The sequence below is a fragment of the Gavialis gangeticus genome, unplaced genomic scaffold (genome assembly GCF_001723915.1).
Source record: "Gavialis gangeticus isolate Ggan-Ray unplaced genomic scaffold, GavGan_comp1, whole genome shotgun sequence".
Lineage (NCBI taxonomy): Eukaryota > Metazoa > Chordata > Crocodylia > Gavialidae > Gavialis > Gavialis gangeticus.
Genome location: NW_017728992.1, coordinates 109,667,295 through 109,683,789, shown reverse-complemented (window position 1 = coordinate 109,683,789; position 16,495 = coordinate 109,667,295). Strand labels below are relative to the sequence as shown.

At 41.8% G+C, this 16,495-nt stretch overlaps 1 protein-coding gene across 3 annotated transcripts in view; it reads left to right on the top strand.

Annotated features, from left to right (window-relative positions):
• Nucleotides 1-16,495, top strand: part of NOL4 (nucleolar protein 4) — a 365,842-nt gene that overhangs the window by 285,908 nt on the left and 63,439 nt on the right. For all 3 annotated transcript variants that reach the window (XM_019526816.1, XM_019526826.1, XM_019526832.1), the window contains one exon: nucleotides 11,790-11,903. In XM_019526816.1, the coding sequence (XP_019382361.1) occupies nucleotides 11,790-11,903 (114 nt within the window). The remainder of the gene's footprint in view (nucleotides 1-11,789; nucleotides 11,904-16,495) is intronic.

The following is a 16,495-nucleotide window of genomic DNA, read 5'->3' as shown; positions in this document are numbered from 1 at the left end:
GGACATAAGGAAGAATTTCTTTACTGTCCGAGCCCCCGAGGTCTGGAATAGCCTGCCATTGGAGGTGGTTCAAGCACCTACATTGAACAGCTTCAAAAGTAAATTGGATGCTTATCTTGCTGGGATCCTATGACCCTAGCTGACTTCCTGCCCTTCTGGCAGGGGGCTGGACTCGATGATCTTCTGAGGTCCCTTCCAGCCCTAATGTTTGTGAAATCTATGAAATCTGTTAAATCAAGTCATAGTGAACCACTACTTCAAATATATTTTGATTTCCTCTTCATTTTCACAGCTGAGAAGTGCCTTTCTTTCCTGTTTCCAATTATTTCAGTTTCTTCACCAGCCTTAAATGTCTGGCAAACATGACCAAATTCTGTGTAGATGAGAGGCTCTGTCCCCCCATCTCTTGGCTCATTGCATGTGACTGGTGTGGCTCCACCCTGCATGGGGTAGAGATAGACCAGGCAGCCCTGTGCCTCATCTACATATAAATTTTGGGGGTGTCCCCAGACTTGTGACAAGAATACCTGGTTTCGGTCATGAGTGGGAGGCTACTTAGCATGTGGAACTTTTGTTGGGAGATCTGGATTACAGACGCATACAGAGTAGTGCTGGGCTGTGGGGTCACCATGCTTGAAATGTTGTTGATACTGCTGGGGCAAAGCCCCATGGACTGTATGCTAAATCATGAGCCTTTTGGCTTTGGACTAATATCATACATAGTAGACACATCTACACGTGCTACTACTGTGCATGAATAAACTCGAGGGCTTATTGCTTCAGAGTCAATTGCCCCTAGGGGTGCCATTTGGACATCTGCCCAGGAGCAGTTAAGTCTGGATCAGTAAGCTCCTAAGTTTATTCATGAGGAACATGTGGAGCTGGATCAGAGCAGCCCTGACTGGCAGGGGGCCCTGTGGGTCAGCGTGCTAGCCCAGAGCTGGTCCCCATGGCTCAATATGCTGCATAGGGGCTAGCTGAGGCACAAGGGAGCTTCAGTGTAGGGCTAGCTGGCAGGCAGCCCCTGCACTGAAGGTCCCTCATGCCCCAGCCAGCCCCTTCAGCATCTACACATGCACTATGGTAGAGTAAACTAGTTTACTCTAGCCTAATGGGGTGCATGTGTAGATGCTGAGACATTTACTGCACAGCAGATTAGTCTACTGTACAGTAAATGTCAGGTGTAGACATGCCCAGTTTGTATTTATATGTAGCAGATACAAAAGTGCTGCTCAGAAGTATGTATGCAGAATACCTGTGCTGAAACTTGCAGTGTTTTGCAAAAAGATAAAAATCATCAATTGCAAGTGAACTAAGCCTGTGGATACCAATACTGATTTGCATCAGTATGGGTACACTTATTTCAAACCTGTTTATTTCATTTAGTATTTTTTTGGTCCCCTGCATTTCAAATTTAACAAGGTTTTACTGTATTGTGTTGCTTTTGTAGCTTGATTTCACCTAATTCTGAAATGTAGCATGGATTGTTAAATGAATTTTATTTGCATTCTAATTTTTAAATTAGCTTGTCTGCTCATAACTGAAAGCAACTTTGAAAAATGCTATCTTGGGTAGAGACATTTGACCCACTGATTATTTTAAATATTGTAGGAGAAGAAAATTTGTCTGGATAATGCCATTTACACAGGACTACCGTTTGAATCAGGTGTTATGCTGAAAAACAGCCAAATAGGGTAATGATATCTTCAGGAACTGTAGTGCCACTGTTATAGTAACCAAGAGGTCACATAATGATTCCAATAGGAGATGCCCTTTTACCATAAACTCATTACATTTTATGGTAAAGAGTCTTTGTCATGTTCAAGACAAAAATGCTACATTTTGAGTGTGTAGTTGCAAGAGGAAATAAAATAATTTCAAAGTCCTTGTGGCAGGTGACAATTCAGCAGTGTTTGTGAAATACTTTGACTATCTATGGCTTGGTGTTCTGGAGTTTAATAGAAAATGTAAACGCTAAGGTTAATTAGTGAAGGTTAATTAGTGTATGGTAAAGATGAGCAAGAATGCCTGAAGCTTGCTTCTGTCAGTTATTTGCCATCTGTAATCCAAACGACACCTCCAACTGCATAAGAGGCCAGTTGTAGTTCTGAGGCAATGGGAAAGGCTCAGTTTCATGAGTGTTCATGTTGTTAGCTACCGTGTCTCTCGGCACTAATATCCTTTTTTTAAAGCATGGCTTACAGTGAGGCCATATCAGTTTGTGACAGCTGACCATTGCAGAGACCCCAAATCATTTTACGTAATTTCCTGTTAAAAACATTAATCTTGGGAAAAGTTGGATATACTTTCACCCTTTGACTATTTTATTCTTATTTGCATGCTTCTGTTTTTGTTCTGACATGAATATATCCATTAACAACTGCATGCTGTCAGAATATTTCTTGTCAGATGTAAGATGAGTTTCCCTCCCCTTCTTTCTCTCTCTCTCTCTCTCTCTCTTTCTCTCTCTTTTTACAGTAACCTATAGGAAGCTTAAAACCAGATAATGTGACTTCTTCATTTTACCAAATTGTGTTTATTCTACATGCATGCATGAGGATGACAGTAAGCTTGTGTAGCTATAAAAGCAGATTAAATGCAGTACATCTGGACTATAGTTTTTAGCTTTGCCACTTTCTGAACTTGATGAATTCTTTTAGCTTCCTTCTATTTTTATTTCCCCTTAGGTAAAGGTGGGTTCATAATTCTTACCTATCGCACAGGGCTCATGAAAGGCTTAATTCAATAACCCCATGTTTTCTTGCATACAACATGCACCCTTTTCTTAAAATGCAGTTGCTGAAAATTGGGTTCCACATTATGAGTGAGACAATACAGTAATAGTAGTTCCAGCCTCTGCCACAGGAAAGCAAATGTGCTGTGCTGAACATGAAAATCTTTAGCTGTTGTCCATGGACACTTTTTCTTCCCCTCCAGCAGAGATGCCTTCTGCAGAAGCAAGCAAAGCTCTTTTTTCTTCTTTTTTCTTCATTCTGCTTTTCAAAAACAAGCCTAGTACTAGGCAACAAAACACTACTCAGTATTGTTTACTTATTCAGGCATGTGTAGCATGTGAGACAGTACAGCAGGGGCAGGCAATTATTTTGGATGGAGGGCCGCTTACCAAGTTGTGGCAAGCTGTCAAGGGCCACATGAGTAGCCCCGCCCCTTGACAGCTACCCCGCCCCCTTGTCACCATCTTGGGACAGAGTCAAAGACATTAAAAGTTGTTGTCAGTTAGTATCATGTGACTTTGCACTCTATGGGGTAGATTTTAAGAGATTTTATAGATTTTAAGCATGATGATCCAACCAGTTACTTATCCACCTTACAGTAGTTTCACACAGACTGTCAGTGAGGAAAGAGAAAGAAAGGAGAGTCTCATCCTTTCTGAAGAAAGCCCACATCCCATTTGAGATCTTGGTAGGATATGTGATTTTTGGGATCAGAGATAAAATTCCTGAGACCCCAATCATGGGACTGCTGCTGCATCCCTGATTCAAGGCTCCCCATACTGGGACCTTCAAAGGGCAACACAGGAAGTGTAGTATCAGGTATAGCTCCCCAATGCTGTACTTCCTGTGGTGCCCTTTTAAGCTGTTGGTGATAAAGCAAAGGACAGCTGTATCCCAGAACCTGCTGCCAGGGATCAGTAATCCATGGGTTCCATCAGGGAGCAGCCTCGGATTCAGGACACATGTTACATGTTCAATTTAAAGTTAAATACAAACTAGCCACGAAGATGATCCGTCTTTTGAACATTTTTGTGACTGGTTTGTCATTTTATCCTAACATAAATTGCTTGAATCAATGACCTGTTACAATTTATCATACGATCAATAATGTAATATCTGCTGGGGGCCTATGTAGCCAAGATTCTGAAAAACAGTTGTTTGAAGTATCTTAATTTTCTGCTGCTGAAGCTGAGGGGATGATTTTCATAGGCTGGGTGCTCAGCACTTTCTGAAAATGTATCTCAGGGTAGGCACCCAAAATCACTAGCTACACTTGAAAGCTTTAGCTTTGAGAGGAAGGGCCATTCACAATTAATTGAGCTAGCTGCTGAAGGTCAGGTACCCTTGCTAGTACATACAGTCTTCCAGATCTTTTCTGAAAAAGGTGATCCGCATTTTTAGCAACATTGTAACCTAAGGGTGAAGGGATGCATAGTTAATGCTGATTGAGCTGGGAAACATTTAGAAAATTACTGCAAAGATCAATGCATACAGATCTTCCATGTGTAGCTGTAAAAGATATACTTTTTTTCTTTATTTATTATCATATTGCTGCCTTTTCAAAGTGTGCAATTCTTGTCTGTAAACAGGAAAACATCGACTAGGTCAAACAAGCTTGCTAAGTAGATCTAGTTGAAAAAGGAAAGATGGTTTTATGAAAAAATGACCAGGTTCTTTGGGTGAATCAGATACTTTTTTTAAACCAACTTAAGTAGTTGGGAAAAAATATTTAATCAAGCTTTCGGGTTTAAAAACCCTTTGTCAGGCTGAGGAAATTTCTGCAGTTGGTGTGTGCTCTTCCTGGATGGGATGAATCGTAAAGAAGCCAGAGGCTGGGCTGGGCTGCATGCAGAACAGGCAGTCAGTGAAGATGTAAATTAAGGAGTCAGTGGGTGAGAGACAGGCTGGGTGGCAGGTGGGGAGAAGGGGGATGAATGTAGTAGTTAAATAGTGGAGAGGTACCTGGGGAGTCAGATGTCAGGTTATAATGTGTCATAAATCCAATGCCTATATTTAGTCCAGTGACATTTAAATTTTTTTCTATTTCTCAAAAATTGTAAAATGCAGGAATATTTTCTGAAGAACTTCTAATTTTTTAATGTTTCATTTTCCTTCTTGGCCTTTCCCACAGTGAAATAAATGATTATTGAGGTGGTGTTCAGGTTGATTTGTTTTACCTCCAAATGTGTGAGGGTAACAGAATACAGCTGTGAGTGTTATACACAAGCATACCTGTGCATATGTTGGTTGAACACTACCGCATATGTCAGCAGTGTTCAACCAACATCCAGCAATTCCTACGGTCCCCTTATTTCTCTGTGCATCTCTCTATATACTTAAGTCCAAACCCTATTTACTCTTCCAGTGCAAATAATCTTGACCTCTCTGAGATTACTCCCACAAGTTACTGGAATATATCCTGGTCCTTTGTGTTGGTAGAACAGTAGGGAGGAGATGTGTAATTGTAAAGACCCAGGGAAATGGCTGGAGGACATTGCAATGCCAGAGCCACTGCCTCTGCTTGCACCTATGAGGTTTCTGTCGAGGCAGGACCACTCACCACCGAGGCTTCTACCCAGGTCCAGGTTTGGTGCTGTGGGGATTGCAGCTTGCAGGTTCCTTCCAATGATGGCCAGGTTGGGGAGTGCCTGCGGTATGAGCGGTGCCTCTTGGTGGTGTCTCTCAGGAAACAGGCAAGAGAGCTACAGGAGGAGGTGGCAAGGCTCTGAAGCATCCTCTGCTATAAGGTGTTCATCGATTTGATGGCTTGCAGTTGTCACTTAATTGCCTTTACCTCTCATGGTTTTCCTGTGCATGCTGTTGTTGCCAAATGGCTGCTAGTGTAGCTTTATCTTTCTGCCTTAGACCAGAAAGGGAAGTTCTAGGGGATGATTGAAGTGAAAGGGAGGCCATTATGGAATATGGAGTGGACTTGAGTCCATGAAGTAGCCCCCTTAAATTGTCAAAGTACTGGATATATGAACTGTCCTTAGGGGTACATCGTACAAATACTGTTGCACACTCACATCAAACTGGGGTCTCAATGTCAGCAAAGAGACAGCATGCACATTATTAAGAAGCATAATGAAAAGTATAACGTATAGATAGAAGGGTGGTGAAGTAGTATTTTAATGCAATGTATTTCATTTCTGAAAATGGAAAAATGATATGGTTTCCACTGAACGTGTGAAAAAGTCCCTAATGTGTTTAGAATGTTTCTTATATTGTTTCTTCTGTTTCCATAATAGATTTTGTATGTTTATGACAACTTCTACATGGACTGCAAGAATGAGCAAAATATGTCAACATTCAGGACAATATACAGTGTAACAAGCATTAAAATAATAGTAAAATTCTTCTTATTTTACTAAGGCCTACTCTTTACTAAATAAAAATTAATCTAGTTTATCCAATAGAGTGCAGTACTGTACTGCAGTCTTTAGGCAGTATAAAGCTCAAACAAGCCTTTTGAGTAAGGTTTGAATAGCACAGTTCTAATCTGTTGAAGTGCTGCAGAAGAAAACATCATTCTTAGGAAGTCTTTGACATCCAAATTCTTTAAAAATATGTTGGTGAGTCTAAGTTGTTATGGTATCCTTGTATTTTAGATTTTTTCTAATTTATTGACATTAGAGTGTTACGTTGACCTGAAAAGATGAGATAATACAAATATGCCAGTACAGCATATTTCTCTATAATTCAATTATTTGTCTTACCCATGTTAAAAATGTATACCTTGATAATAAAATACTTACCCTCCAATTTAATGCATTTTGATATTTTCATATGAGACATGCTCTAAAAGTGCTAAATATTAATAATATAAATATGCTGAGGATCTTAACTATTGCTGTGCAGAAGTTATGGCAACATTTTTGTATTAATATTTAGCCAGTTTTATCATGTAGATAAGCTAAAGTGTATTTAGTTTACTCTGACCCAAAATTTTAAACATGCTTGAATGACTAAAGATGCAGGAAGTACCTCTTAGGCATCTTGGCTCTTCTGAAAATGCTAAATTGAGGGAAATAAAGATGAGGTAGATACCCTTAGCACTTCTGAAAATCAGCATCCTTAGGCTTGTAAAAACCTTGGCTCAAATGCTTTTTCTGTTAGAACACATTTGTACCAGTGCCTCTAAGCTAAAAAGAAAATATGTGCTTCTTCTATGATTATAAATATCTTGTATTTTACTAAATAATTTGGTCATATGGGGAAGTATTTTTGTACAAATATCCTGACATAAACTTGGTGTTCCAACAGTTCACGTGCGGGTGAGAGTGTGTACAATCAATCTGATTGTTAGCCTCCTGTGTTTTACAGATCTATTTAGACCTGTTCAGAACAGACCCCTTGAATTATTAGACCAAGTTTCTGTATGAAAATGTCAGGTTTGATGTTCTAAGTAAATGCTAGTACTCATGAAACATGTAAAACTACTACCCTTAGGGACTATACTTCTCTGTCCACAAAACAGTTTTAAGCATGTGCTATACACAAGTTTAGCACATAGTATCACAAACTTCTCCACGTTGAATATTTAGATGGCCTGTTTAGATTCCATTTAGAAACACGGTGTTGCATTTGTACGGTAGAAGGAGTATTTATGACGATTCCATGAATGCAAGTCACTCTAAACTGAGGGCATGGCTGTATCAAGTGTTGACATCTTGTGTAACAAATGCAAATTATACACATGAAAAAAGAAAAATGGCATTTTTTATGTATTGAGCAAGCAGATAGTATATTCAGTCCCATCAATTTTTAGTGACTCAGGATAAGACTATTTGAACTTCAAGTTGCATTGTATTAAAATATCAGACATCTTGCAGGATGTCACCAATACAGTGAGTTTCATTAATTAAATATACTTACTGATTAGTGATTTACCAATATTGAGTTCCGTATGCAAAAAGTCAATGAAGAGTTTAAGTTGACTGCCTTTCCTAGCAGCAGCGGTGTGGTGCAGCAAGGCTCAGCCCTGGCCGGCTGGCACCCGGCGCTGCCTGTGCCAAAATGGTTGGGCCCGGCCTGGCTCAGTGAAGTGCTGTGTGCCTTCGGGCAGCTCCAGGCTTCCTGGGCTGTCACTCGGGGCCCCATGCCACTTGCAGGGACTGCCTGTCATGCCTGGCTGGGTTCTGCATGCACAGAACCAGCCCAGCCTGACGGCACATTGGGCTCGTGCACGCAGGACCCAGCCCAGCATGACACACAATCCCTGCAAACAGTGCCAGCCCCTGGGTGACAGCTCAAGCAACCTGGAGCTGCCTGAAGGCACATGGCAGTACGCTGCACTGGGCCAGGCCCACGCTATGTGGCACAGGCAGCTGGGAGATTATTTATGAGACAAAAACACAAATATCAATGACAACAAGAATAAACACATGACCAGCACCTAGATATCAAGCCTTACAGTTTTACACACATACATATGGAAATAGGTACCAAACAAGGACCACTCACTTGCTATATCCCAAAAATCTCAGTTGACTCCCACTCTACTGTCAGATAACACTCAACCTCCTAGGAAGTGGGAGAATGAGACCCTTCGCTTGATCACTCTTCAACCCTTATACCTTTCTTTAGCTGAGGATCTTCGAGGAGCAAGTTCAATCAACAGCAGTCAGTCAAAAACAGTCAACATGAGAAGTCTCAAACACCACACATACCAAAACCCAACAACCAGCTGGAACTACACACAGTCCTTTGGTCAACATCTTTTATACTATCCAATCATACCATATTCTTTAGCCAGTCATTGTTCTTTCTTACCTATAAGCATCTTGTCAGTCAGACATGTGATACATTTCTCTCTCTGTCTCTCTCCAATCATCTTTCAGACCACCTCAGTCAGGTAGCTGTCAATTATCTTGCACTTTTCCAACACTTATTTCTAGGAAGTGTGTATGCGCCAACTAATGTCACTGGGCAGATTTTCCTAACCAGTCAAAAGTTCAAATATTCCAGCAATTTCTGGAGATTACATCAATGTAGGCACATCTGCACATGTGCAAACCATCAGTAACCATCAAACTGAAAACCAGAGGCTATACCTTTGGTGGTGCATGTGTTTGGGGTTCAACCTAAAGCTCTGACCTGGAGAAACTTCCTAGTTATTTGCTCCTGGCTTTCGTTACTCTTGAAAAAGGTTTCTATCTGTCATTGCATGACTGTTTCTAAGAAGCAGACACGACAACCTCCATAGGCAATATTCCTTGAGGAGTAGTAAGACAGTGGCATAAACAGGGAGACTTGGCCATCTAAAATATAAAGGGGAGCACAGCATGAAAGGAATATGATTAAGTCTTGGACTGATATTTGTAGTGGTGTGTTCTGAAGTATCCAGTACTTGTAAAGGATTACAGTAGTGCAAGAGCTCTACATCAGTTAAAACTTCTTGTTCTGATAAAGCTCTGCAGTGCTCTAGAACAATGGTGCTCAATCTTCAGGCCCCACAGGCCAGATAAGTGGCATGGGACTTGGGTCAGATCAGGCCTTGCACTGCCTCTGTCCAGACCCCTACATCTGGACTGGCCCTGTGCCATCCCTATACAACTCCACACCACTCCCACTTCCCAGTATAGCAGCTCAGTGCTGACCCCACACACCAGGATCAGACTCAGGGGTCCCATGCCACCCTGCCCAGCCCTGCCTGCCAGGATCAGGCCCCATGCACCACAGAGCCTTGCTATCCAGCCTGCAGGGCTCCCTGCAGGTCTGGAAATTTGTCAGCATAAAAGTGGTACCACTACTCTCCCATCTCCAAGGAAAGCCCCATTGACCAGATGACCTGATGTCAAGGACCAGATCTGGCCTGCAAGCTGGGGTTAAGCACCTCTGCCCTAGAACTGAGCAAGACATTTGCTTATGTTACAATATTTAATTTCCTTCATAGTTCATGACATTGGAATTTAATATCAGAGATTCAAGTGTCTTTTTAAACAAATTTGATTTCCCTGTTAAGCTTATGGGCACTCACTGCTGAATATGTTGAAAAACAAGTTCTTGAACTAGACTTCTAGATTTCCTATTATCAAATCTCAGTGGGTGCAGCTACACATGCCATTAATGTGATGTGATAAACTCCAGCGCAGTTTGTGCTGGAGTCAGCTGCTCCTGGGTGCAGCATCTGTATGTGTGCCCAGGACTGCAGCACTTTGAGCTGGGGCAAAGCAGCCCCAGGCTGGCAGGGGATCAGCACTGGGCTCTGGGTGGTGGCATTGGGGGACTGGCTAGGGCATGAGGGTGCTAAAGTGCAAGCTAGGCAGCAGGCAGCCCCCACACTCATGCCCCAAAGAGCTCCTGTCACTGTCTACATGTGTGTTTCAGCACATATAATACTCTGCTGTAAGATAGTCCCTGACAGTACTATTCTACAATAGAGTTAGTTAGTTTCCTGTGCCCCAATACTGGTGCATGTGTAGCCAGTGACAGTTTACTGAGGAGCCAAATAGTCAGCTCGGCAGTAAAGCACATTTTGTAGATGCACCCAGTATCTGCTTTATCTCTTATCTGCAGTAGTTTTACAGCAGAGGGACTTCACTAATGTTAGTGGATATGCTTTTTATTATATGCTTGTGTAAATGTTGGGTTTACTTGTGGGTTTTAGGGATTGAGAGTCAGTCTTTCTGAAAGGACAAGACATAGTCCCATCTGTTATAAATGGTGCAATATCAGATACTAAAGTAATGATGCTATATTTTAAAGTACAAGGAATGTAGTGTGTTGTGTTTTTATTCAGTAATGGTGAAGTACTGGTAACAGATTGCTCATAATTGTGGTATACTTTACAAACTGTAAAATCCATTGTGCTAGTTTATAGACTCTGCTCTGGGGTTGTTTGAGGGGTAAGTGGAAATGCCTTAAAATTTGTTTTCAATACACTGTAGCATTTCCTGGCATGTACACATGGATTGGCTGTCTCCAGATAACTGATACAATTTTTTTTAAAAAAGAGATGTTGGGTCAGTTCCTCCATTGGTATAAATTTACACTGCTCTACTAAGTTCAGTGTCACTATGCTAGTTTAACAAAGCTGAAGATCTGCTCTGATATTTATTTCCAAAATACATGTATATATGTATAACAATGTGCATGGTATTATCCTCATTTGGCTTATTCTTCTTGACATTTTTTATGTACTTTGGTATGTGTCTTAATTAAAAAAATGAGTTTAGATATTCATTATGAGATTTATCATTCAGTGAGATGATTTTGAATATAATTACAGAGACAGGAATGCAAATAGTCTTGGATTCTCTGTGTTTAATTGATATAGAAAGTCATACTGCATTCACAACCAACTGCAGAGCTAATAAGACTCCAAGACTGATTTGTTGTCATGGATTATGTTCAGTTTTACACCTAAAACAGGTCAATGTAAAATAAATAATAAATACATAACACAAGTCAGTGACAGAATAACATGCCGTCTTCAGAAGGCCCCATAAAGTACTTACATTTGTTGAAGGACTGAAACAGTATTGTGTCACACAAGATAATTGATTTAAAAAAAACCCAAACATCTGAATCATGTCAGTCATATTGCAGCTGGGAATGTAAATATCCATAACTTTACATATTGAGACTGCTCTGCAATGTACTGGCAATCTGTTGTATTTTGAGTGATGTCTCAACCTTATTGCTTGGTTTTTCATGATTTAAAAAAAGCGCTACTCATCTCTGTCACATTCTGTTCAGGATAAAAGGCTTTTCACTTTTCTTAGCAAGAATCAGACAGAATGCTGCTGGAACACAGAGAATATGCTGCTGTCTGTTCAAAATACAGCCTAATGAGCCAGACTAAATATAGTGGACTGTAGAGCTCTGGAAAAAATGTGCTTTTGATGGATCTGTGGATCAGCTACAGCTTTAACTTCTAACTAGTTTCATTTTTCATCTTTACAATTTCCATTTCCCCTTTTTGTTGATATAAATTACATTTCAATGAATGGACTCTCCTGCATCTGTGACAGTTTTGTGTGCTCTGATAAGGACACCGTGGATCTGGCTCTTGTCCTAGTCATAATTTTTTCATGTTTTTTTCTCTCTTAGTCGCGACCTATTCCCTCACACCTCACTTCAGCAGTAGCAGAGAGTATCCTGGCTTCAGCCTGTGAGAGTGAAAGCAGAAATGCTGCAAAAAGGATGCGACTGGATAGACAGCAGGTACGATGTTATTTGTGGGGTCTACCTCATCCATATCTATAATTAAGTAAAATCAAGATAATTTGCAATTCTTGTTACATGAAGGAATGGTGCATGTCAGATATGTCCTGTTAGCCAGATTAATTAAACATTTATTGATATTTAAATAAATATGTGCAATATATGAAAATGCCTTACAGATTTATATACATATGGGGTTAGCATATCTACTGTACATGTATGGATAATATTGTACATTAGTATGTACTGTATACTCTATATATAATGTGTGTACCCATAGTACCTATATATACATATGCATGCATGTTAACATGTATAATATGCAGCATAATGTATATAAAACTTAAAATATAAACTATATGTATATATGTACATGTACACACACAAATCTTTTTCTGTATAGTTGTAAAGATAACAAGTATTCTCATAAACTACGTAATTTGTATGATGTGCTTCAAGTAGAAAGGTTACTGGATTATTTCCAAAACTATAGTGTGCTCTCAAGTTCCTTGTTAATCAGTGTCTTAACATCCATATCAATTATTTGTCCATATATGATTCAGTATCTAGCATACTGCACGCTAAATTAAACTATTGCCTTTTATTTGCTGAAAACTGCATGTTTCCTTTCTTAACTTCTTGAAACAAAAGTGGCAGTCAGTTGTAAGGTTTTGGGTATTAACTGCTCTAATGACGTGTCTGATGAACTTTTCGTGTACACAGTTTTTGGAAAAGATGGACATTTCCCCCTTAGAAACAGCCTGCAGCCTTTTTTGACACGTGTTTCTAGAGCACTGGAGTTTGGAATTATCTTTACAAAGCTGTTAGCTGGGACACTGGAAATGGATATCACTATGTCACTTTTTTATGTATTTTGTCTTTTGTGATACTTTCATTAATGCCATGGAAATGCCTTAAGGTTTACAGATTTTAGTGAAAGTAAAAAGAAAAAAATCACACTTTAAGTACAGTGTTGGTATTGCTAAAATTGATTGTGAAGATTTTATGACTTGGCATCAAGTCTGATCATAAAGAAGAATAGGTATCAAATAATTCTCCAAAGTGCTTCTCTCCAAGGTATGAAAGGACAATTGAAATAACTCTTTAAAGGTTTAGGCAGTAGCAGATCTTGGTATAATAAAGATATTTGCCAGGTTTAAAAAAATTCTTTCACCTGAAACTGTTGGTACCGGTGACTGCAGTTTCATTTCAATCTAAAATTCATAAATTATAGCACTTGAAGCCCCTGATTAATTATGTAACTGGAAAAGCAGGTAGCCAAAGCAATAAAGACTTGTTTGGTTTATGGTATTTTTCCAGTCCTATCCATATGCTTTGGTATTTTGGGTTTTTTTAAAGCAGGAACTTGCAAAGCAGCTGCACCTACAATGCATACAGCATCATCATTCAGGGCTGCCAAATGTCAGTTCAGTAAAAAATGTTGTTTTGTTTGTCCTCAAATTATTTGTGAATCCAGGTCACTTTTGCTGAATAGTTCTTACTGGAAAAAATGCAGCTAGATTCATAGCCTAATAGAAAAATAAGGCTGGCAGGAACCTCAGGAGGTCTTCTTGCATACCTCATAACCTAGTCTTAAAATTGCATGAGCAACCCTCATCCACAACTACCAGTCGCAGTACCTGAGAACATCAAGAACACCCTAACTTACCACAGGTAAAGCAGGGAGGCAGAGGCACTGCAAGGACAGGGAGAAGTTTGTTAAAATACACTCAAGAGCCAATGAAAAGTTCCATGCCCCCTACTACAGAGGAAGGCAAAAACCCTCACAATCCATGGCGGTCTGACTGTGGGGTAAAATTCCTTCCTGATTCTAAATGTGGCAATCAATCTGACCCTGAGTGGAGGAGCAGGACTCTCTAGCAAATTATCTCTGTCTTTTCTTTTTTTCTTTCTTTTTTTTTCTTTAAGTCCTAGCAGAGGCACAGGCACACCCCAGTCGAAATTCCCAGCCATGGCAGCAACAGCCGTAGAAGGAAATAAAGGAAGGAAAATAAAACCCCCTAACACCTGTAGCAAGAGAGGGGATAAAACTCCTTCCCAGGCCCATGTGGCAATCAACAGATCCAAGAAGCATGGAAAAAAAGCCAAAAGCCTCCACTCTGTACTGAGGTTTGGATAGCGCAAGCACAACTCCATGCATCACAGACCCTAACCTAGGATTTGTGTTTCTGTCATCCTATCCCCTCCATAACCTTGTCCCAGCAATTTAAACTTGTTTCATTATCAAGCCAGTTATAGTTTCCAAAACATCTGTGGAATCCCAACTGTTGCTTCTTACAATCCACTCCAGAAATTGCTACTCCTAATCATCACTGAACAATGCTTATCCAACCTATTCTTGAAAAACTCCAGTGAAGGAGACCCCACAGCTTCCCGAAGCAGTTTATTCTACTTCCTCAGTGCTCTAACAGTGAAGACTTTTTCTCCTGTTATCCTGTCTAAAACTACTTTGCTGCAATTTCAAGTCTTTGCTACACATCCTAGTAGCAGTGAGGAAGAAAAGATGTTCTTCCTGTTCTTTGTGGCAGCCCACTAAATATCTGCTATCTCTTAATCACTTTGTGCAAGCTGAACATGCTTAGTTTAAGATTCACTAACCTGCTGAAGAGCAAATTACTCTCTGAACTTGTAGGTAGGACACTCACTTGACAGGAGAGACACCTTGGTTCCAGGCTCTGCACCAATTATTGTTTAATTATTTATACAAAGTACAACAGCATGAAGAAGTGAAATTGGGAGCACTCATTTTCACAATATATCAGGGTGCTTTCCTGGTGGTTTGGGCACTGTCCTAGAAGGTGGCTGACATATTCAAATCCATATAGGCAGAGGAGGTAACTAAATCTGGGGCTGTACCCATGCTCAGAAAATCTTGAAGAATTCCTGGTAGAAATACTTATGTGGAGATACTTGAACAGACATTCAATTTATAAGCCCCTTGTCGCAGAGCTCTCAGGTGCCCTGCGACTGAGAGCAGAAATGGCTCGGGAGAGACCCCTAGTGGCAGAAAGGGGGAAGCGTAGCTGCCAGTCACCAGGACTGGGCAGGTGCTGGTTGCCCTAGCAACCAGGGAAACCTAGAGACAGGAAGGGGTGGAGCTTAGCCCTTCTTAAGCCCAGGCAGAAGGCCAGGAGGGCATTTCCCCTCTGGTGGCCGAGGGAGGAGGAACTCAGCCAGAACAAAGGGGAGAACTCTGACGGTCGGAACATCCCCTGTTTCCTGCTGGGGGTTGATGCGCTCTCTCTCTCTCTCTCTCTCTGGTAGGGAGGGATTTGTATTTTTGACCAGAACGGTCTAGTTCTATGTTGTAGCCTGGGGGCTTTGCGTTTTGTGTTTACTGTTTAACCGGAGGACCGGGTGAGGCTATTAGGTGTTGTAGGAGGCCTCATAGGGACTCCACAGTAGCGTGGAGGTTCCTGGCACTGGAGAGGGCACAGCATTGTTTGGGGCGCATTGGCTTAGCCCCGGAGCTAGGGGGTGGCGAGGAGCCCCGGAGCTAGGGGGCGGCGAGGAGCCCCGAGGGTGAGGAGGGGCGGCGAGGAGCCCCAAGAGCAAACGAAAGGCCGAGACATAATAACAGGGCCCAAGTCAGATCACACCAGCACCATCTGCAAGGCTTGGGCTGCGGTGTAGGAGAGGAAAAGGAGCTGCAGGCAGTGCCCCCTGTCATCGGGGCGCAATAAAAAAATGGGCAGCCTCCCACTGATTTCAATCATTTATTAATCAAAAGTAAGATCAAGGCGTGGCAGGCAAGTAAGCAGGCGGTTGGCCCATTGCAGGGGGGCGGAGCCACACTTCCAGAGGGGCTCCACGAGTAAGACTCCTGCTACAATGGTGCATTGGCCGGGAAGCTTTTGTGTGGCCATCCTCACTCTAAAAGGCTGGGTGGTCCGTGTGAAGAGATGACCCCTTGGGTCCATCCGGAGAGTGCGACGGGAGTGGATACCCACGCCAGACACCGAGCCGCAACGGCAAGTCGAGGGTCAGCCCTACCGGACAACACTAAGCCTACGGAACCATGACATAGGAGGAGGGGCACTGGTAACCAACACAAAGGGGGGCGCCCACCCACAACCATGACTTGGGTAGGGATGTGAGGCTACGAGACCCAAGTTGACACTGAGGCAAGAAATGAACTTCCCGCACTAACGGTGGAGGTGATAGTCGAGGGGAGGAAGGTACGAGCTATGTTAGATTCCGGCTCACTACAGACTATGGTACGGGAGGATGTGGTACCAACAAAAGAAAAGGGGGTAGCCGACCAGGTGACAGTGCAGTGTTGATGTGGAGACCCCCTCAAGATCGACAGGGTGCAGGCCACCCTGCAGGTGTGCAAGAAGACCTGACAGATGTTGGTTGGAGTTGCTGAACATTTGCCTTATCCAGTAGTGTTGGGCTGCAACTGGCCTGAATTGTTGGAGGAGATAACCAATGTGAGGCTAGGGGAGAAGGCAGAAGTATTCACAGGCACAACCGAAGCACGCCCTCCCGACGAAAGGGGTGAACAAGAAATGGACATCTCACACCTATGGGAAGACGAGCATTTCCAGCTGGAGCAAAGTCGGGAGCCT